This window comes from Apium graveolens, chromosome 3 (genome assembly GCF_009905375.1).
Source record: "Apium graveolens cultivar Ventura chromosome 3, ASM990537v1, whole genome shotgun sequence".
Classification (NCBI taxonomy): domain Eukaryota; kingdom Viridiplantae; phylum Streptophyta; class Magnoliopsida; order Apiales; family Apiaceae; genus Apium; species Apium graveolens.
In genome coordinates, this window is record NC_133649.1 from 35,764,834 (window position 1) to 35,788,224 (window position 23,391).

The window sequence follows — 23,391 nt, forward strand, 5'->3', positions numbered from 1 at the left end:
TCAGCAGAAAGTAATTTTACTAGTACCATCTTCATATTTCGCAGGTGGAATTGCAAAATGCCACAATCTATCTACTGCCTTCACCAAATACTTCTTACACAAAAACTCCTCGGCAAATTGTTTTTCCACCTTCCTATTTACATCATGCAAAAATACATGTGTCAGTCCTGGTCTTGTCCTTCCCCTTGCCATCACTGCCACTGAAAATATCACTGACATTCTCCCAGGTGCGGCCGGAAAATACCCTTTTGGTCCATCAATCATTATAACATCCCACTCCCTATTATAAAATTCGTCTGGAAGCTCACTCAGAGCCAGCCTGCAATGAACATTTCCTCGCAGGCTCACACGTGGTGGCAAGCACTCCTTTACAGACTTATAGGACTGTAAGAGGCCATCAGCATCAGTAAGTCTAGTGTTGTAGTCAATTGCATGCACACGGAGGAGTGGAGTCCTGGTGAGTACCTTGTGTACCCACTTTATATCTTCCTCGAGAAACAAAGTGATGCCACGTGGATTAAAGGCAGCCCACATGAGGGAATCAAGTCCTAGGCCAAAAACAAGAAAGTTGCAGGGGGCGAGTGAACGAAGCACGTTGAGGGACAGATAAATCTCGTCGTGGCTTTGTTGCGCAATGTCACGGGAGGTAGCGTAGTGGAGTAGGGCGTCAACCTGGCTATTGAAGGTGCCTGAATGTGAACTTATGTTGCCTCCAGTAACGTAAGTGCAGAGGGCGGAGGTGGCTCTTGAACTAAAGCTGATGATGGTGAGGGAGCCAGTGATTATGAGGACGATGATAATGGCGAGGAATAAGTGCTTCTCCAGAACCACATTGCTGCTTTTGCGACTGATGTTCTTGATCTTAAGAGGCAAACCTGTCATCATCTCTATTACTATTATTATATGTTTTGGAAAGTTAGTTATGGTGAGTGTTTCTGCATTTGTTTCTCAGATGTGGAGATGCTAATGTTTAGGAGTGGATTTGAATATTTGATTTCATATAGTAGCTCCGTGTTATGTCATCGTTTTGCGTCGTGCATACCCTTTTATATCGTGATCAGGATTTTTTTATACCGACATCAATTACATAATGTCCAATGGCAGAAACTATAATCTGTCAAAATAATAAAAAACATATTATATAAAATACACTTGGTTTTAGCTTAGACTATAATCACATTTCCTCAAGGCTAGAGTACTTTTAACACTTTTTATCATTTAACACTTTTTATCATTATGAAAAATAATTAACTTTCATCGGAAAAGTTAACTATATAGTTTTAAATGCAAATATTGGGCAATGTTACTTTCCCTGTATAATTGCCAACTAGTGTATAATTCATGTTATCGTCCTGTCAACGAATGAATCATGTACTCATTTGATTATATGAGAAGTGTTATGGATTAAAAACTAATATACATAATTGCTGTATTTAGTACTAAGGAACGTGAGTTTCAAGACTCGATTTGACTGTTCTTGTGTTTCGTGACTCAATCTGCCTTAACAAGATGCCTACGTACCTTGCTGATTGTCAAGGATCAAGTCGAAAAACGTAGTTCTGATTTGTGGGGTGAGGCCCCTTATATAGATGTGAGAGTCCTTGAATTGGACTTGGTATAAGAGACTTGGTGGTTAAGTCTCTGAATTAGGATAGACTTAGGAGTCCTAAGAAGTAAGAAGCTGATTCCTTATTCCTTGAGATTCCTTGGAGGCCAATCTACAAGGATTTATATCCCCACTAGGACTTATCTTAATAGCTGTTTTTCTCCCTTATTTATTAATTACGAAATTAATAAATAATCAGGATTTTTGGGTCTTCTTTGTTCCATCAGGCCTGATCTGGTCCATCAGGCCTGATCAACATGTTAACATTTCTGGTCTGAATGTCATACATCTTATTGGGCCTTGCAGCCCAAACTGTAATATTTAATTATGTAATCAGGATTTATTTATCCCTATCATTTGCCCCCCAACTTTTGGGAAACCGTATAAGATTTCGCGAAAGTTAAGTTCATTTATTCCCTTACAGGGTTTCGTTTTTGTGTAAAGTGTGGAGCGACCTACACGTTTACAACGATTTTTCCTTTTATTCAGGAATTATCTTAATTTCGTGTCTTTCAAAACACGGAAGTACACACTTCCTGAACTTTCTTCTATCTCAGATGAAACAAACTTTGATAATGCATCTGCCTTAGCATTTTCCTCCTTTGGAATGTGTTCAACATGGGATTCATTAAATTGGGTCATCACAACCCTTACTAGGCGGACATACTTAGTCATCGTATCATCCCTTGCCTCAAATTCTCCCTTTACGTGGGATATGATCAGTTTCGAGTCTCCACAGACCTTTAAGTTTTTGACTCTAAGTGTCCCAGCTAGGCCAATGCCAGCTATCAGGGCTTCATATTCCGCCTCATTGTTTGTGGTTGGGAAGTCTAGCTTCATAGCATACTCAATTAAGAACCCGTCAGGGCTTTGTAAAACCAATCCTTCTCCACTGGAATTTATTTTTGATGCTCCATCAAAATAGAGAACTCAATATTCTTTCTCCTTATCATCCTTCTCTTTGTCCCCATTATCGACTCCCTTGTCTTGAGATATGGTATCTTCCTGCCCCCCGACTTCTTGGTTTGGTATGGTACATTCCACCATGAAGTCAGCTAGTGCCTGGGCTTTTATTGCCGTACGTGGCTTATACTTGAGGTCGAACTCTGCCCGCTCTATTGCCCACTTAATCAATCTCCCACTTGCCTTGGGACTGTGAATGATATTCCTCAAGGGCTGATTTGTTAGCACCTCAATCTGATGAGCCTGAAAGTAAGGACGCAGCTTTCTCGAAGCCATTACCAAGGCTAGAGCAAATTTCTCAATAGTTGAATAATTTAACTCAGCATCATGCAGAATTTTGCTGACATAGCATACAGGTTTCTGGACTTTCAGTTCCTCCTTAACCAACACCGCGCTCAAGGCACTCTCTGAAACAGCTAAGTACAAGAACAAAACTTCATTCAAAGCTGGCTTGGCGAACAACGGGGCCTGCGCCATATACTTCTATAACTCTTCGAATGCCTTCTAGTTTTCCTCATTCCATACAAAGTCCTTGATGTTCTTTAGTGACTTGAAGAATGACAGGCACTTGTCTCCTGACTTGGAGATGAATCGTCCTAGCGCAGCAACCCTTCCTGTGAGCTTCTGAACATCCCTGACGGTTTTTGGTGGTTCCATGTCTAGGATTGCCTTTATTTTGTCGGGGTTAGCCTATATCCCCCTCTTGGAGAACATCAATCCCAAAAATTTTCCAGATCCTACTCCGAAAGCACATTTTGTAGGATTTAACATCATCTTGTGGTACCTCAGAACCTCAAAAGCTTCCCTCAAATGGGTTATATGACCAGTCTTTGCTAGACTCTTGACTAACATGTCATCAACATAGACTTCCATAGTCTTACCAATAAGGTCCTTAAAAATTTTATTTACCAACCTTTGATAGGTGGCTCCTGCATTCTTAAGACCAAATGCCATAACAAGATAGCAATAAACATCAAAGTCAGTGATGAATGATACCTTTGGAATGTCATCCTTATGCATCTTGATCTGGTTATATCCGCTAAATCCATCCATGAAACTCAGCATCTCATGCTCAGCAGTGGCATCAATCAAAGTATCAATCATTGGCAACGGAAAACAGTCTTTAGGGCATGCATCATTCAGATCAGTGAAGTCTATACACATCCTCCACTTTCCATTAGCCTTCTTCACCATTACAGGGTTTGCTAACCATTCCGGAAATTGAATCTCCTCAATGAAACCAGCCTCTAAGAGCTTTTCTACTTCCTGTTTTATAGCCTCTTGTCTTTCCGGGGCAAAGTTTCTTTTCTTTTGTTTCACTGTCTTCCTGCTTGGATCCACATTTAGCTTGTGAGTAATCAGCTCCGGGTCTATGCCTGGCATATCAGCTGCTGACCATGCGAACACATCACTATTTTCTTGCAAAAAATTCACCAACTTCCCTCTAAGGGGCTCCCCTAATGTGGCTCCAATGAAGGTCATCCTCTCTGGATTCTCGGGGTCTAAAGGAATGGAAACCAAGTCTTCTGCCGGCTTTCCTCTCTTCTCATCATTTTCTCGGACATCCATATATTCAATAGGAAGAACCTGCCCCCCGACTCCATCTGCCCTCAAAAAGGCCACATAACAGCTTCTAGCCATTTTTTGATCTCCTCTCTCCTCTCCAATCCCATTCCGGGTGGGAAACTTCATAACTGAATGGTAAGAAGAAGGGATTGCCTTGAAGGCGTGTATCCCTGTCCTCCCCATGATAGCATTATAAGTTGAACTAGCCTTTACCACCACAAAGTCCAACATCTACGTTGCCTGCCTTGGTTCCTGACCTATGGTGGTTGGCAACTTGATTATCCATTCCACATGACATTCCACTCCTGCAAATCCATATATCGGCATATCGGTTGGTGTCAACTGGGAGTCGTTATACCCCATCCTTAGAAAAGGGTCATGGAGCAAGATATCCACTGAAGCACCGTTATCCACAAGGACCCTCTTGACCAGGCTATTTCCTATTACCGGTGTTATGACCAGCGGGTCGTCATGAGGAAACTTTACACCCTCTAGGTCAGAATCGTCAAAAGCCAATGTTACTCCTGTCCTGGCCCTCTTCGGGGCTTCTCCAACAATATGCATAACCTCTCTAGTATATGCCTTTCTGGAATTTTTGGACAATCCAGCAGCAGTTGGGCCTCCAAAGATCGTGTTTATCACAGGCCCTCGAGGTCTTGGCCCTCCATAAATTGTGTTTATAACTGGCCCTCTAGGCTGGGGGTTTCGCCCCTGATCGTCTTGGTCTTTCCTTCGATCATCGAAGTTCCTTCTCACGTTGTTGTTTCTATCCCCTCCTTCTCCAGTATATTTGTTCAATCTTCCTTTTCGAATCAGAAACTCAATTTCGTCTTTCAATTGCCTACACTCATCGGTGTCATGGCCAACATCTTTGTGAAATCTGCAATATTTGCTTTTGTCTAGCTTGGTAGGATCAGCCTTCAGGGGCTTAGGCCAATGAATATCTCGATCTTTCTCGATTTCCATCAAGATCTGGCTTCTAGGAGCATTCAGCTTAGCGTATTCGGTGAACCTTTGCCCAGGTCCTCCCTTTTTGGGGGTTGAATCAGGGTTTTGCTCGGTTCTAGGATACTTGTCCTTAGCGATATACTCCAGATCAGTTTTTCGCTTCTTGCCTCCAGTGGGCTCATTACTGACTACGGTCTTCCTCATGCTTTCTTCAACCTTGATATACTTCCCTGCCCTCTCCTGAAGCTGCAACATGCTTTCAGGGGGGCGTTTGGCGAAAGACATCTTAAAGAACTCGTCCCTAGTTCCTTGTTGCAGTGCTATCATGGCTACCTTATCATCAAGGTCTGGGACTTTTAAAGCCTCCTTTGTGAAACGATTCAGGTAATCTCTCAAGGATTCCTTTGCTCCCTGCACAATGCTCATAAGAGATGCAGAACTTTTCTCATGAACTCTTCCACTGATGAATTGCTTAATAAAAGCCTGGCTTAATTCTCTGAACGACCCAATAGAGTTTGGGGGCAAGCGACTGTACCATCTTTGAGCCATACCCGACAGAGTTTGAGGGAAGGCCCGACACTTTATAGCATCATTCACGGGTTGCAACAACAGTGCATTAAAGAATGTCCTAACATGATTAGCGGGATCTCCCGTGCCATCATAGGCTTTGATGGTTGGCATCTTAAAATTCCTTGAGATATGGGCATTCATTATCTCTTCAGTGAAGGGAGGAGTAGGATCATCAGGATCTCCAAGGGGAAGGAGATTGCTTGGATCAGTTCTTGGGACAACAGCCATTCTCCGTACCGGACCATCCAGGTCTATGACAGGAGGAGGATTTCTCCCCCTAGGTGGTATCTGGGGTCTGGTGGCCTGGCGAGCTTCTAAGTCGCGCATCAGCCTTTGGATTTCAGCCTCATGAGCCCTGATCCTTTCCTGCACTTCTTGGGGATTCGCCCCTTGGGTGCTTTGAGGGCGTTGTCTTCCATCAGCCATCGGCTCTTTTCCAAGACGCCTCCTTCTTGGGGCGACTTCATCATCCGAAGATTCGGAGTCTCTCTCAGTATAAGGACCAGAAAATTCCCGATCCTCGGGGATAGGAGCCAAACCTCGTATGTAGGGGGGCGATTGCCCTCGTGCTTCACTTCGCCCAGCATGTCCACTTCCTCCAACCTCGGGGTAAAGGGGCATCCCATAAGGGGGTTAGTAGTAACAACAGTTGAATATTCATACCCGACGGGTCGAGAAGTCACAGGTACATGTACTTGTTGAACTTGAGGATTCGTACCTTGAATAGTCGGGGGAGTCGTCCCTTGTGGCTGAGGTTGAGTTGCCCCTATCTGGGCTTCCCCTTGAGTAGATGCATAAGTTGAGTGGGGAGGAATCTCCACGGATGACGAAATCACCTGGGTTGTCCCTGATGATGTTCCTTCCTCCAGGGCTCCAATTGTTCTCCGTGTTCTCACCATGGTAGTTGTTGTGCCTTCCCACAGACGGCGCCAAATGTTATGGATTAAAAACTAATATATATAATTGCCGTATTTAGTACTAAGGAACGTGAGCTTCAAGGCTCGATTTGACTAGTCTTGTGTTTCGTGACTCAATCTGCCTTAACAAGATGCCTACATACCTTGCTGATTGCCAAGTATCAAGTCAATAAATGTAGTTCTGATTTGTGGGGTGAGGCCCCTTATATAGATGTGGGAGTCCTTGAATTGGACTTGGTATAGGAGAGTTGGTGGTTAAGTCTCTGAATTAGGATAGACTTAGGAGTCCTAGGAAGTAGGAAGCTGATTCCTTATCCCATGAGGTTCCTTGGAGGCCAATCTACAAGGATTTATATCCCCATTAGGACTTATCTTAATAGCTATTTTTCTCCCTTATTTATTAATTATGAAATTAATTAATAATCAGGGTTTTTGGGCCTTCTTTGTTCCATCAGGCCTGATCTGGTCCATCAGGCCTGATCAACATGTTAACCTTTCTGGTCTGAATGTCATACATCTTCTTATTGGGCCTTGCAGCCCAAACTGTAATATTTAATTATGTAATCAGGATTTATTTATCCCTATCAAGAAGTAGTTTTTGGGGCGTGGTGATTTTGATGCATAGTATTTTTTTCGATATTTTAAGATTAAGTTGAAACAATTAGTAGTATTACGTGTCAGTACTAAAGGCATCCACTAAAAGTTACTGTTAAAATGCTTATGATTGTTTATACTTTCATTTTATAATTTGTTTTTTAAAAGTTAAGTCTTCTTAGTTTTAACCCCAGTACCTCTTCCCATTCAATATTTACAAATACGCATCTTACAAAAATTATTAACATTTTTTGTTTAGCCGGGCTTCATTCTAAAATGTCACCCCACTGGTTCCGTCATAAGTGATAGTCAGATCTAGCGCAGATTCCGCATTTTGGGATATTCATAGTATTCAGTTACTTATAGTTAGGTTCAACTAAGTAGTCAGGACTCCTGTTTTGTAAGCCTAACTATTTTGGCTAAGCCAGTGAAGTTGTAGGAGAGTACTTGGGATTTGGCTAATTATTAAATAGGTTATTTATTACATTCAAATGTAACAAGTGTATTATTGATTACAAAACTGATTAAAATGAGTCATTCATTTAAAATTTTGTATTAAAAATATACCTCCATCGTTAGACGAAATTCTTAAAAGAAATATATATTGAGTTTCGCACATTTGTTATAAATGATATTACATCCACATGAAAAGTTCCGATTTCTACAATTTTAGATAATATTGTTAGATTTTTAAAATTTTATCAATTATTTATTTTAATTTTTTGATTGTTTTATTTGATTTAAATAAATAAATAGTAGATAAAATTTTAAAAATCTAAAAATATTATTTAAAATATTAGAACACAAATCTTTTATTTGGATCTAATATATATAATTGCTGTATTTAGTACTAAGGAACGTGAGCTTCAAGGCTCGATTTGACTGCTCTTGTGTTTCGTGACTCAATCTGCCTTAACAAGATGCCTACGTACCTTGCTGATTGCCAAGGATCAAGTCAAAAAACGTAGTTCTGATTTGTGGGGTGAGGCCCCTTATATAGACGTGGGAGTCCTTGAATTGGACTTGGTATAGGAGACTTGGTGGTCAAGTCTCTGAATTAGGATAGACTTAGGAGTCCTAGGAAGTAGAAAGCTAATTCCTTATCCCATGAGGTTCCTTGGAGGCCAATCTACAAGGATTTATATCCCCACTAGGACTTATCTTAATAGCTGTTTTTCTCCCTTTTTTATTAATTACGAAATTAATAAATAATCAGGGTTTTTGGGCCTTCTTTGTTCCATCAGGCCTCATCTGGTCCATCAAGCCTGATCAACATGTTAACCATTCTGGTCTGAATGTCATACATCTTCTTATTGGGCCTTGCAGCCCAAACTGTAATATTTAATTATGTAATCAGGATTTATTTATCCCTATCATTTGCCCCCCAACTTTTGGGAAACCGTATAAGATTTCGCGAAAGTTAAGTTCATTTATTCCCTTATAGGGTTCCATTTTTGTGTAAAGTGTGGAGCGACCTACACGTTTACAATGATTTTTCCTTTTATTCAGGAATTATCTTAATTTCCAGGAATTTTTCCCTTAATTTCGGGATTTTTCCTTAATTTTCTAGGATTTATCCTTAATTTCCTGTATTTTTACCTAATTTTCCGGGATTTTATCCTTAATTTTATGGACTTTCCCCTAATTTTCCGGGATTTATCCTTAATTTTCTGGATTTTCCCCTAATTTTCCGGGATTTATCCTTAATTTTCTGGATTTTCCCCTAATTTTGCGAGATTTATCCTTAATTTTTTTTAATACAGATTTCAACCAGGAATCCTGTTCGACCAGGATCCTGGTCGAATTAACCTCTGTTGTGCCTTGGTCGAAGGCTTTTCGAGGAGGAACCATTCGAGCAAGAATCCTGGTCGAATTTCGGCCTGGATTTTTTCTATATTATTATTTTTTTTTTGTCGACTAGGAATTTTTCGACTAGGATTTTCGTCCCTTTCGGTCAGGACTCTTGTTTTTCTGACCGAATTAACCATCCTTTGTTGCTGAGGTCGATTGGATTTCGAGCAGGGCACATTCGATCAGGAATCCTGGTCGAATTTCGGCCAGGATTTCCTCCCTTCGGTCAGGATTCTATTCCGATCAGGGTTTTCGGTCAGGATCTCCATTTTTGACCGAATTATCCTCTCTTTGATTGCCCAGGTCGATGCCAATTCGGGCTCGAGGATTTTGATCAGGAATCTTTAACAATTTTTGGTCGAATTGGTCTGGTCGATTTAAGGCCATTTCTTCACCCCTGATCGACAAGGTTTCGACCTCAGGCCATTCGAGCAAGAATCCTTCGTGTTTTTTGGTTGAACAGGTCAGGATTATACACATGGATTTGGGCCGTTAAACCTGGGCTGATCTTTGGGCCTTAATCTAGTGGGCCTTTTCCCTGGGCCTCCAACTTCAATTATATAGGCCCTTTCATGGGCTCGTTTCTTATTGGGCTACACTTTGGGCCCAATATTTTCAACTGGGCTTCTTTTCCACCCCCTAAGATTATTTGGGCCTCATTCATGGGCCTTTTTTAAACACTTGGGCCCTTAAATGGGCTTTTGTTTTCTAAGTTAAGAAGTTTCTGGAATTTTGAGGAATTTTCCCAAAATTTTCTGGATTTTTCCAGAAAATCTTCTAAATTTTTCCAGCATCTTGTAAATCTTTCCAGAAGATTCCTGAACTTGGGCCCAAATGGGCTTTTCTAGGCCCATTTTCCCCTCTTTCCTCCTATATAAAGGTGGGGGGGAGTGTTCTTACTCACACTCTTCAATCCTCATTTCATACATCTCTAAAAATTCTCCAACTTTTCTCCTCTCTCAACTTTCCTCCCTCAGTTTCCAACCTCCTTCCTTTCAAAGTTTCCAGGCTTTTCCAGCTTTTCTAATGGCTGACAAGAGTTCCGAGAAGGCGGCCAAGATAGCCTCTGCTTCAAAACGAGGTAAGGATATCGAGATCCGTTCTTCGAATATGTCTTTAATCGATATGATTAACACTAGGGGGGATGAATATCCCTCTACTGTACATCTCGATTCTTTTAATCATTGTAATACTTGGCACAACATAGATTTCGATAAACTAAATGCACGTTTTAATGTCCTTCCTCCTCTTAGATTAGTTCCAGTCTCTGGTGGTGACCGTACTTGCCAGCGGAGACCCGACACTCTCTTTATTTACACAGATGCCCTTAATGCTGGGCTTAGGTTTCCTTTCCACCCTTTTATTCCTCATCTTTTAGCTGATTTACAAATCAACCCGTGTCAGCTTCCTCCAAACGCTTGGAGGAACATTTTATGTTTTATGGTCTGCTGCCTAAGGGAGAATTTTCCCCTTTCCGTAGCTATTTTTAGGAAAGTCTTTCAGTGCTATAATAGCTCTTCCAGTATTTGTGGTTGGGTCTATGTTAAGCAAAGACCCAAAAGTAAACATATCTTTAACAGTGCCTCCATTCCCGACAACAACCAAAATTGGAGGAATAGTTTCGTTGGGTTACGTTGGGAGAATGGTGACTGGGGCACACTCTTCTGATCTTCCTTCGGGAAAGTCAGTGATGGTAGCCTCAAATCCATTCACTTAACTCCTGAGAAAACTATTATTTATAATGGGCTTACTCAGGACAACGGCACTACTACCAGCTGGACTCTCTTAGAGGAGTTATCCCTCATTCACGTGGGACTATCATCTGTTTCTCAACAGGGTATCTTTCTTCCCTTATCATCTTTATTTCATTTCATGCATTATTAACATCACTTATTTTGTTTTTTGCCTTATTTTGCAGCTGCTAAGGAGATTAACGAGGACAATGTTCCTCCTGTTGAAGAGACTGCTAGGATGAAGAAAGCTCGGCTCGCAGGCCTAGACACTCGGGGAAAGGCGACAGAGCCTATCTTCTTGAGAAAGCACAAGGAGCCTATTGGGGAGGCTTCAACTGAAGGAGCTGAGGGCCATAATGCTCCTATCACTGCTGTTGCCCCTGCAGCTGCTGCTACAGGCGCCTTTCAGCCTCTCTGGGGATTCCGCCGAGGGGATACCGTGGTTGGTTCCATGAAGCATGCTTGAGATTGGTCCTACCATAGCGTGACTCCCAAGGACTTTACTAACGTGGTGGCCACCCCTGACCTTGAGAGGATTAAGCTCATGGGAGCTCAGTCTCTGGCTTCGGTATGCCTCCTCTTTTTTGAACTTATCTTTCATTCTTGTAGCATTTTCTTGCCTTATACTTTGCTGATTGCTTTGTTTCAGTCTAACGCCTATTTTCAAGGCGCTGTGAGGCAAGCCGAATCATGGAAGCGGGCTTCTGATAAGGCCGATAATGCCCTTAGGAGGCAACAGAAGAAGTATGCTACCCTGGAGAAGAAGCTCAAGCGCAAAGAGGAAGAACTCGGGGAGTCTAACGCTGAGCTGGTGGTACTTCGGGCGGAGAAGGATAAAGCTATAGACAACAATCTGGACTCAGAGGAGTTTTCCCAGTCCATGAGGATTAGGGATGATTCAGCCTTTCCCGGGTTTTTTAGGACTGGTTGGGACACGGCCCTTGGGACCGTGAACGAGGCTTGTCCTGATATTAACCCGGCGGATTATGTCTGCCCTGATGACGAGGCTTTGCTACAGAGGTTTCGTACCCGAGTAGTTGTCTCGGATCATGTTCCTCAGGATCCACTCCTTCCTCCTCCAGAGTCTTCTTCCAGACCTGCTGAGGATGATAGCTCTTCCTCCTCCTCCGAGACGACAGAGACATCCAGCGAGAGCGGAGAGGACGATGATATGGATGTCGAGGGTACCTCAGCTCCTTAGAGCTTTTTCAGCCCTGCGTGGCTTGTTTTCTTTATTTTATTTTCCAGACTTTATTTATCGAACTTCTTGTAATATTTATCCGATCTATTTTATTTATCACCTTTTATGCTTGCATCCATGCATTTGGTTTTTACTTGTTAGGCCATAAACATACTTTGAAAAACTCATGAATTTCATAAATTGTCTGGGATTCGTCCCTTACACAAGTCTTAATAAACTTCGTAATAAAACTAGAACATATAAATCCTAAGCAAGCAAAGCTTCAAGGTGCTTTTCAACCTACTCGCCATCCTGACAAGTGAGAATCGTATCCAGCTGCCCTACACATAGTAAACCTTCAGGTTTTGTGCATGCCAAGTTCTCAGGACTTCAAAACCATCCATAGTCTCTAGCTTGTAGGTTCCTCTACCCTGAACACTCTTGACTCAGTACGGCCCTTCCCAACTCGGAGCAAGCTTCCCTTTTTGTCCTACACCAGATGCTTCTATCTTCCTCAAGACTAGATCACCTTGTTTGAAAAACCTTTCTTTAACCCTTAGGTTGTAGTAGAATTAAGCCTTTATCTGATATTCTACTATCTTTGCATGTGTCTTATCTCACACTTCATCGATTAGATCCAGGGCTAACCTCTGCCCTTCTTCATTTTCTTCTGCATTGAAAGCCTGAATCCTTGGAGAGGAATGTGATATCTCCACTGGAACTACTGCTTCTGCCCCATATGCCAACATGAAGGGAGTTACTCCTGTCGTGACTCTACAGGTAGACCTATAGGCCCATAATATGGGAAGTACCTCATCCACCCAATTATTTCTTGACTTCTCGATCCTCTTCTTTAGTCCATCCAGGATTATTCGATTTGCTACTTCCGCTTGCCCATTGGCTTGTGGGTGAGCCACAGAGGTGAATCGTAACTCAATTTCATTTTCTTCACAATACTTCTTGAATTCCTCGTTGTTGAATTGTGTTCCATTATCAGTGACGAGGATACGGGGAATTCCATATCGGCACATAATGTTTTCCCACAGGAATTGTGCAACTTGCTTAGTTGTGATTTTGGCCAAGGCTTTGGCTTCAATCCACTTGGTGAAATAATCAATGGCTACAATCAGAAACTTCCTTTGTGCCGTGGCCATAGGGAAAGGCCCCAGAATATCCATCCCTCATATAGCAAAGGGAATGGGCGAGTTGATAGAGGTCAGCATCTCGGGAGGTTGTCTAACAACAAGTGCATGCTTCTGACAGCGGTCACACTTCTTCACATATTCTTTGGCATCAGCCATCATTTCTGGCCAATAAAAGCCTAGACGAGTTATCTTATGAGCCAAGGCCCTGCCCCCCAAGTGTTGTCCACAAATACCTTCATGCACTTCTTCAAGAGCCAAGCGTGCCTCATCGGGCCTGAGACACCTTAAGTAAGGAACCACGAAAGATCTTTTGTACAGAATCCCATCTACCAAAGTGTACCTTAGTCCCCGAACAGTTAACTTCCGTGCTTCAGTTGCATCGCTTGGCAACCAACCGGTTTGAATGTGAGCCTTAATGGGATCAATCCATGACATCCCCAGGCCTATAGGAGCCACAAGCTTAACATCTATGCTTCGTGTCTTCAAAACACGGAAGTACACACTTCCTGAACTTTCTTCTATCTCAGATGAAGCAAACTTTGATAATGCATCTGCCTTAGCATTTTCCTCCCTTGAAATGTGTTCAACATGGCATTCATTAAATTGGGTCATCACAGCCCTTATTAGGCGGACATACTTAGTCATCGTATCATCCCTTGCCTCAAATTCTCCCTTTACCTGGGATATGATCAGCTTCGAGTCTCCATGAACCTTTAAGTTTTTGACTCTAAGTGTCCCAGCTAGGCCAAGGCCAGCTATCAGGGCTTCATATTCCGCCTCATTGTTTGTGGTTGGGAAGTCTAGCTTCATAGCATACTCAATTAAGAACCCGTCAGGGCTTTGTAAAACCAATCCTGCTCCACTGGAATTTGTTTTTGATGCTCCATCAAAATAGAGAACCCAATATTCTTTCTCCTTATCATCCTTCTCTTTGTCCCCATTATCGACTCCCTTGTCTTGAGATATGGTATCTTCCTGCCCCCCACTTCTTGGTTGGGTATGGTACATTCCACCATGAAGTCAGCTAGTGCCTGGGCTTTTATTGCAGTACGTGGCTTATACTTGAGGTCGAACTCTGCCAGCTCTATTGCCCACTTAATCAATCTCCCACTTGCCTTGGGACTGTGAATGATATTCCTCAAGGGCTGATTTGTTAGCACCTCAATCTGATGAGCCTGAAAGTAAGGATGCAGCTTTCTCGAAGCCATTACCAAGGCTAGAGCAAATTTCTCAATAGTTGAATAATTTAACTCGGCACCATGCAGAATTTTGCTGACATAGCATACGGGTTTCTGGACTTTCAGTTCCTCCTTAACCAACACCGCGCTCAAGGCACTCTCTGAAACAGCTAAGTACATGAACAAAACTTCATTCAAAGCTGGCTTGGCGAACAACGGGGCATGCGCCATATACTTCTTTAACTCTTCGAATGCCTTCTAGTTTTCCTCATTCCATACAAAGTCCTTGATGTTCTTTAGTGACTTGAAGAATGACAGGCACTTGTCTCCTGACTTGGAGATGAATCGTCCTAGTGCAACAACCCTTCCTGTGAGCTTCTGAACATCCCTGACGGTTTTTGGTGGTTTCATGTCTAGGATTGCCTTTATTTTATCGGGGTTAGCCTCTATCCCCCTCTTGGAGACCATCAATCCCAAAAATTTTCCAGATCCTACTCCGAAAGCACATTTTGTAGGATTTAACATCATCTTGTGGTACCTCAAAACCTCAAAAGCTTCCCTCAAATGGGTTATATGACCAGTCTTTGCTAGACTCTTGACTAACATGTCATCAACATAGACTTCCATAGTCTTACCAATAAGGTCCTTAAAAATTTTATTTACCAACTTTTAATAGGTGGCTCCTGCATTCTTAAGACCAAATGGCATAACAAGATAGCAATAAACATCAAAGTCAGTGATGAATAATACCTCTGGAATGTCATCCTTATGCATCTTGATCTGGTTATATCCGCTAAATCCATCCATGAAACTCAGCATCTCATGCTCAGCAGTGGCATCAATCAAAGTATCAATCATTGGCAACGGAAAACAGTCTTTAGGGCATGCATCATTCAGATCAGTGAAGTCTATACACATCCTCCACTTTCCATTAGCCTTCTTCACCATTACAGGGTTTGCTAACCATTCCAGAAATTGAATCTCCTCAATAAAACCAGCCTCTAAGAGCTTTTCTACTTCCTGTTTTATTGCCTATTGTCTTTCCGAGGCAAAGTTTCTTTTTTTTTTGTTTCACTGTCTTCCTGCTTGGATCCAAATTTAGCTTGTGAGTAATCAGCTCCGGGTCTATGCCTGGAATATCGGCTGCTGACCATACGAACACATCACTATTTTCTTGTAAAAATTTTACCAACTTCCCTCTAAGGGGCTCCCCTAATGTGGCTCCAATGAAGGTCATCCTCTCTGGATTCTCGGGGTCTAAAGGAATGGAAACCTAGTCTTCTGCCGGCTTTCCTCTCTTCTCATCATTTTCTCGGACATCCATATATTCAATAGGAAGAACCTGCCCCCCGACTCCATCTGCCCTCAAAGAGGCCACATAACAGCTTCTAGCCATTTTTTGATCTCCTCTCTCCTCTCTAATCCCATTCCGGGTGGGAAACTTCATAACTGAATGATAGGAAGAAGGGACTGCCTTGAAGGCCTGTATCCCTGTCCTCCCCATGATAGCATTATAAGTTGAACTAGCCTTTACCACCACAAAGTCCAACATCTGTGTTGCCTGCCTTGGTTCCTGACCTATGGTGGTTGGCAACTTGATTATCCCTTCCACATGACATTCCACTCCTGCAAATCCATATATCGGCATATCGGTTGGTGTCAACTGGGAGTCGTTATACCCCATCCTTAGAAAAGGGTCATGGAGCAAGATATCCACTGAAGCACCGTTATCCACAAGGACCCTCTTGACCAGGCTATTTCCTATTACCGGTGTTATGACCAGTGGGTCGTCATGAGGAAACTTTACACCCTCAAGGTCAGAATCGTCAAAAGCCAATGTTACTCCTGTCCTGGCCCTCTTCGGGGCTTCTCCAACAATATGCATAACCTCTCTAGTATATGCCTTTCTGGAATTTTTGGACAATCCAGCAGCAGTTGGGCCTCCAAAGATCGTGTTTATCACAGGCCCTCGAGGTCTTGGCCCTCCATAAATTGTGTTTATAACTGGCCCTCTAGGCTGGGGGTTTCACCCCTGATCGTCTTGGTCTTTCCTTCGATCATCGAAGTTCCTTCTCACGTTGTTGTTTCTATCCCCTCCTTCTCCAGTATATTTGTTCAATCTTCCTTTTCGAATCAGAAACTCAATTTCCTCTTTCAATTGCCTACACTCATCGGTGTCATGGCCAACATCTTTGTGAAATCTGCAATATTTGCTTTTGTCTATCTTGGTAGGATCAGCCTTCAGGGGCTTAGGCTAACGAATATCTCGATCTTTCTTGATTTCCATCAAGATCTGGCTTCTAGGAGCATTCAGCTTAGCGTATTCGGTGAACTTTTGCCCAGGTCCTCCCTTCTTGGGGGTTGAATCAGGGTTTTGCTCGGTTCTAGGATACTTGTCCTTAGCGATATACTCCAGATCAGTTTTTCGCTTCTTGCCTCCAGTGGGCTCATTACTTACTACGGTCTTCCTCATGCTTTCTTCAACCTTGATATACTTCCCTGCCCTCTCCTGGAGCTGCAACATGCTTTCAGGGGGGCGTTTGGCCAAAGACATCTTAAAGAACTCGTCCCTAGTTCCTTGTTGCAGTGCTATCATGGCTACCTTATCATCAAGGTCTGGGACTTTTAAAGCCTCCTTTGTGAAACGATTCAGGTAATCTCTCAAGGATTCCTTTGCTCCCTGCACAATGCTCATAAGAGATGCAGAACTTTTCTCATGAACTCTTCCACTGATGAATTGCTTAATAAAATCCTGGCTTAATTCTCTAAACGACCCAATAGAGTTTGGGGGCAAGCGACTGTACCATCTTTGAGCCATACCCGACCGGGTTTGAAGGAAGGCCCGACACTTTATAGCATCATTCACGGGTTGCAACACAGTGCATTAAAGAATGTCCTAACATGATTAGCGGGATCTCCCGTGCCATCATAGGCTTTGATGGTTAGCATCTTAAACTTCCTTGAGATATGGGCATTCATTATCTCTTCAGTGAAGGGAGGAGTAGGATCATCAGGATCTTCAAGGGGAAGGAGATTGCTTGGATCAGTTCTTGGGACAACAGCCATTCTCCGTACCGGACCATCGAGGTCTATGACAGGAGGAGGATTTCTCCCCCTAGGGGGTATCTGGGGTCTGTTAGCCTGGTGAGCTTCTAAGTGGCGCCTCAGCCTTTGGATTTCAGCCTCATGAGCCCTGATCCTTTCCTGCACTTCTTGGGGATTCTCCCCTTGGGTGCTTTGAGGGCGTTATCTTCCATCAGCCATCGGCTCTTTTCCAAGACGCCTCCTTCTTGGGGCTACTTCATCATCCGAAGATTCGGAGTCTCTCTCAGTATAAGGACCAGAAAATTCCCGATCCTCGGGGATAGAAGCCAAACCTCGTATGTAGGGGGGCGATTGCCCTCGTGCTTCACTTCGCCCAGCATGTCCACTTTCTCCAACCTCGGGGTAAAGGGGCATCCCATAAGGGGGGTTAGTAGTAACAACAGTTGAATATTCATACCCGACGGGTCGAGAAGTCACAGGTACATGTACTTGTTGAACTTGAGGATTCGTACCTTGAATAGTCGGGGGAGTCGTCCCTTGTGGCTGAGGTTGAGTTGCCCCTATCTGGGCTTCCCCTTGAGTAGATGCATAAGTTGAGTGGGGAGGAATCTCCACGGTTGACGAAATCACCTGGGTTGTCCCTGATGGTGTTCCTTCCTCCAGGGCTCCAATTGTTCTTCGTGTTCTCGCCATGGTTGTTGTTGTGCCTTCCCACAGACGGCGCCAAATGTTATGGATTAAAAACTAATATATATAATTGTCGTAATTAGTACTAAGGAACGCGAGCTTCAAGGCTCGATTTGTCTGCTCTTGTGTTTCGTGACTCAATCTGCCTTAACAAGATGCCTACGTACCTTGCTGATTGCCAAGAATTTCGACTAATGCTAGAGTGATATTTTTTATACAAATTTTCAAATGAGTGACTAATTTAAGACAATTTTGTAATCCGTGACTCACTTGATATATTTGGACGCATTAAGTAACCTATATGATAATTAACCCTATTTCGATTTAAATAAGTGCAGGTTTCTTTCCTACATTTTCTACGGTATCTTTTATTTGTTATTTCAACGTATAAAATAATCATTGAAAATACAAATTAAATTCCAAACTAGAAACTAAATCCAAATTAAGTTTTGTCAAAAAAAATTGTACACTTGTGTTGTGCTCGGTCCTATTCAAAGAACGAGGGAGAAAGTTTAAAATGACGTATTTTTTACCTAAGGCATAGATTTGTCAAATACGAATAATCTGTGTGATAAATAAATTACATGATTTTTTATTTTGGAGGAAATATGTATTTTGAAATTAATGATTTACAAGGAATTTGTGTTGTATATATAATTAATAACCCTACAAATTTGCTCAACTGTTTTACTTATATACATGAAAGTTTGATATTTATTTATATAAATAAGTTTAAAACATTCAACATTATATCACATATATCTTTCGATCTAATATCTGTGTATGTCTGGTTTCAGTGGCATGATGACAACTATGCTTTCTTATAATAATTTTTTATAACATTTGCATAAAAATAATTTATGCTCTTCACCTGAAGTGTTTATATTATGAGATTAATAATCTCCGAGGAGTATGTGTCGTAAGATTAATTATCCCACAAATTTGACCAACTGTTTTTCTTATATATATTAAAGTTCGATATTTATTATATATAAATATATTTAAAACTTTCAGCATTATATCACATATATCTTTCGATCTAATATTTGTGTACATTTAGTTTTAATCGTATGATGACAACTATACTTTCTTTGAATAGTTTCTTGTATCATTCGTATAAAATAAATTATGCTCTTCACGTTGAAATTTTAGTACACTACGAGCATTTTCAACGGGCTCCTAACTCACTCCTTATAAATAATATAAATTATTAACTCTTATTGATTTAATATATCCTCATCTCGAACAATACTTTATAAATTGACTCCCCGATCTCTTTTTTATTATTAAAAACATCTTAAATTCACAAGAAAACAAAAATAAGCAAAAAAGAGATAGAACTGTTAAGAATATATATATATATATATATAAATTATAGTTAAGAACATCGGTAAAAGGCTCTCTAAACAACCTCATCAAAATACAATAAGTATGAAAAGAAATAGAGCTCCAGCAATGCTCTTAATGACTTGTTATGGATTAAAATCTAAGATATATGATTGTTCTATTTATTACTAAGGAACGTGAGCTTCGAGGCTCGATTTGACTGCTCTTGTGTTTCGTGACTCAATCTGCCTTAACAAGATGCCTACATACCTTGCTGATTGCCAATGATCAAGTCAAAAAATGTAGTTCTGATCTGTGGGGTGAGGCCCCTTATATAGATGTTGGGAGTCCTTAAATTGGACTTGGTATAGGAGACTTGGTGGTCAAGTCTCTGAATTAGAATGGACTTTGGAGTCCTAGGAGGTAGGAAGCTGATTCCTTATCCTATGAGGTTCCTTGGAGTCCAATCTACAAGGATTTATATCCCCACTAGGACTTATCTTAATAGCTATTTTTCTCCCTTATTAATTAATTACGAAATTAACTAATAATCAGGGTTTTGGGCCTTCTTTGTTCCATCAGGCCTGATCTGGTCCATCAGGCCTGATCAACGTGTTAACCTTTTTGGTCTGAATATCATACATCTTCTTATTGGGCCTAACAGCCCAAATCTTGTATAATTACTATAATATTTAATTACACTATCAGGATTTATTTATCCCTATCATTTGCCCCCCAACTTTTGGGAAACAGTGACTAGGTTTCGCAGAAGTTAAGTTCTTTTCGTTCCCTTCCAGGGTGTCGTTTTTACGTAAAGTGTGGAGCGACCCTACACATTTACAACGATTCTCTTTTATTCCTTTTATTCAGGAATTATCTTAATTTTCAGGAATTTTTCCCTAAATTCTGGGATTTTCCCTTAATTTTCAGGAGTTCTTCCATTAATTCTGGGATTTTTCCTTAATTTTCTGGATTTTCCCTTTATTCTGGGATTTATCCTTAATTTTTTGGATTCTTCCCTTAATTTCTGGGATTTATCCTTAATTTTTTGGATTTTTCCCTTAATTTCTGGGATTTATCCTTAATTTTCTGGATTTATTCCTTGATTTTGAAAATATTAACATTTTTCAAAAAATATTTTAAGGAATTTCCTTAATTTTTTACAATTTTCCAGGAATTTTTCTTCTTTTTCTTCCCCCTTTTTCCTTTTTTCTTTCTTTTTTTTCTCTCTCTTTTTTTTATACATATTTCGACCAGGAATCCTATCTGACCAGGATCCTAGTCGAATTATCCTTCTTTCAGCCCTGATCGAAGGCATTTTGAGGAGGATGGGTTCGAGCAAGAATCCTGGTCGAATTTCGGCCAGGATTTTTTCCTTTTTTTAGCAGAAATCTTCGATTAGGAAATTAATTTCGATCAGGAACCCTAGTTTTGACCGAATTAACTTTCCTTTGTTGTCCAGGTCGACAGAATTTTGACCTTAATGTTTTCGATCAGGAATCCTTCGTGTTTCTTGGTCGAATGGGTCTAAATTCTGGTCGAACTAAACCTGTTTTTTAGCCTTGATCGACAGGATTTCGACCTCAAAAGCTTCGATCAGGATTTCCTGGTCGAATGGATCTCAATTTTAGTCGAATTAAGGTCGTTTTTCAGCCCTGACCGACAGGATTTCGACCTCAAGAGATTCGATCTGGATTTCCTTATATTTCCTGGTCGAATGGGTCTTGAATAGATTAATTTTTGGCATATATATTTTTGTAATTTGGACTTGGGCCCTTAAATCTGGGCTGGATTTTCTTTGGGCCAACCCTTTTTTTGGGCCTGTTTTTAGCAGCCTTCTTATCTTTTCTGGGCTTCAATAGCAAAATTTTGGGTCCATTTTTCCAGGTCCATCTAGGTTTTGCAATTGGCCCATTGTTTTTTACTGGGCTCCTTTTCCACCCCCTTTTTCTTAAAAATCATTTGGGCCTCAAACAGGGCTTTTTGTTTTTGGGCCTTGGTACTGGGCCTTGGGTTTTTCAAGATTTTTCTAGAATTGGGCCTCATTTCTGAGCCCAAATTCCAAACGCTTCTAAGGTTTTTCTGGATACTTCCAGAATCTTCAAAAATTCAAGTTTTTCTCTTGATTTTTCCAGGAATTTCCTGGATAATTCCAGAACCTTCTCATTTTTGGGCCCAAATGGGCTTTTCAAGGCCCAAATCACCTCCTTCTTGGCTATATAAAGGTGGGATGAGAGTGTGATTTCCTCACACCTCTCATTTCACCTTTTCACACAATCTTCAATTCTCAACCACTTCTCTTCCTTTAGTTTTCCAGCCAACTTTCCTTCCAAGGTTTCCAGGTTTTTCCCAGCTTTACTAATGGCTGAAAAGAATTCCGAGAGGGCGGCCAAGATAACCTCGGCTTCAAAATGAGGTAAGGATATCAAGATCCGTTCTTCATACATGTCTTTAATCGATATGATTAACACTAGGGGGGATGAATATCCCTCTACTGCACATCCCGATCCTTTTAATCATTGTAACACTTGGCACAACATTGATTTCGATAAACTAAATGCACGTTATTGAAAGAGATATGTCCTAAGTCCAATCATGTATGAGGATTTAGGAATAACTTTTATGTAATCTGTTTTGATTTCATTGATATTAATAAAAGGCTTGTTTTATTTTTATTGCGGGCTCTATCTATTTAAATGTTTAAATAAGATATATTACAGTTTAGAGTAAAGCTTTTTATGGATTGTGATGAGATCATAATAATGAGACCTAAAAGATGATAACTCTAAACTTAAATAGTTCCTGGTCGTATGATTACTAACTGGTAATTAATAATCCGCAAAGATCGGTACATACTATGCTTGCTTCATTATGAAGGATGTCTGTTCTCATAGACAGTTGTGTGGTGACACTATAGCTAGTATGTAGGTGCTTATTATAGAAGAAGTTCACTGAACATGACTCACACAGCTGAACAACTGATGGAGTTCACTCACGTGTCAGCAGTTGTTCACATAGTGATAGTTGTACAAGTATCCTTAGACTTGAGGTCATCATAGTCATCTTGTGTACACTGAACTATGCTTTGGTTTAGTTCTTAGTCTCAAGGGACAATTATAAGGGCTCTACTGAGTATAGGAATTTGTACACAAAGATAGTGTATGATCAATAAAGGATCTACCCCTTCCAGTGTAGGAAGAGAAAGTTCAATGCTGATCCACTTATGTTAGTTCAGGAATCTCTGGCCAGAGTGAATGAAATTAGAAAGGAGTTTCTAATTTACATTAAATAGAACTAAGCATAGTGAATGGGAAAGAAAGTGATTAAATAAGATAGGCTTGACACAAGTTCCATGCCTTATATTTAATCGTGACATTGCAGGGTAGAAGGAATTGATTGTACGGTAACTACTCACTGAATAGGTTCTTGGTATTCTAAGCAGTGAATTCGTATTATCCGGATAGTCGCGATATGCTGAGAACTATCCCGCATGATGTAGAATAAATATGATTAATTAATTAATCATATTTAATGAACTAGAGAATTTATATAATTAATGATAAAATAGTTTTATTATTGTTTATTTCTACTACCGGCTTAATATTGAACCTACATGGTCACACCATAAAAGAGAATGATTTAATGGTGGAGGAATTAATTAATAATGGCTGATAATTATTTATTTATGAAATAAATAATTAATTGGCAAATTTAATAATTGATTAAATGAGATTTAATTGATTATAAATTAATTAAGAAAAGGTTCTTAATATTATTAATTAAGAATTTAATTTTTGGAAATTAAATCAAGTGAGAGAATTATTTTTAAAGACTTTAGATAATGGATTAATAATTAAAAGGTGTTTTAATTATTAGTAAGAATAATAAAGGGTTAATAATAATAATATTTTATGAGAAAATTTTCAGCTGAAAATTTTGCCTATAAATATACTATTATAGACCCTATTTTTGCCTCAACCAAAAAAATTTACAAAACCCTAATTCTCTCCATCTCCTCCTCCTTCATTACATTGTTTTCTTGGTGGATACCGGTGGAGTGCTTCACACTTGAGGAGCAGCTG

At 40.7% G+C, this 23,391-nt stretch overlaps 1 protein-coding gene across 1 annotated transcript; it reads right to left on the bottom strand.

The window, feature by feature from the left end:
* Positions 1-885, bottom strand: LOC141714104 (arabinogalactan O-methyltransferase 1-like). Its single transcript, XM_074517645.1, has one exon. The coding sequence runs from the start codon at positions 883-885 to the stop codon at positions 1-3; it is 885 nt and encodes a 294-aa protein (XP_074373746.1).
* Positions 886-23,391: the final 22,506 nt, after the last annotated feature.

Coding starts and splice junctions, on each gene's coding strand:
- LOC141714104 (XM_074517645.1), bottom strand. CDS start 885: ATGATGACAGGTTTGCCTCTTAAGATCAAGAACATCAGTCGCAAAAGC.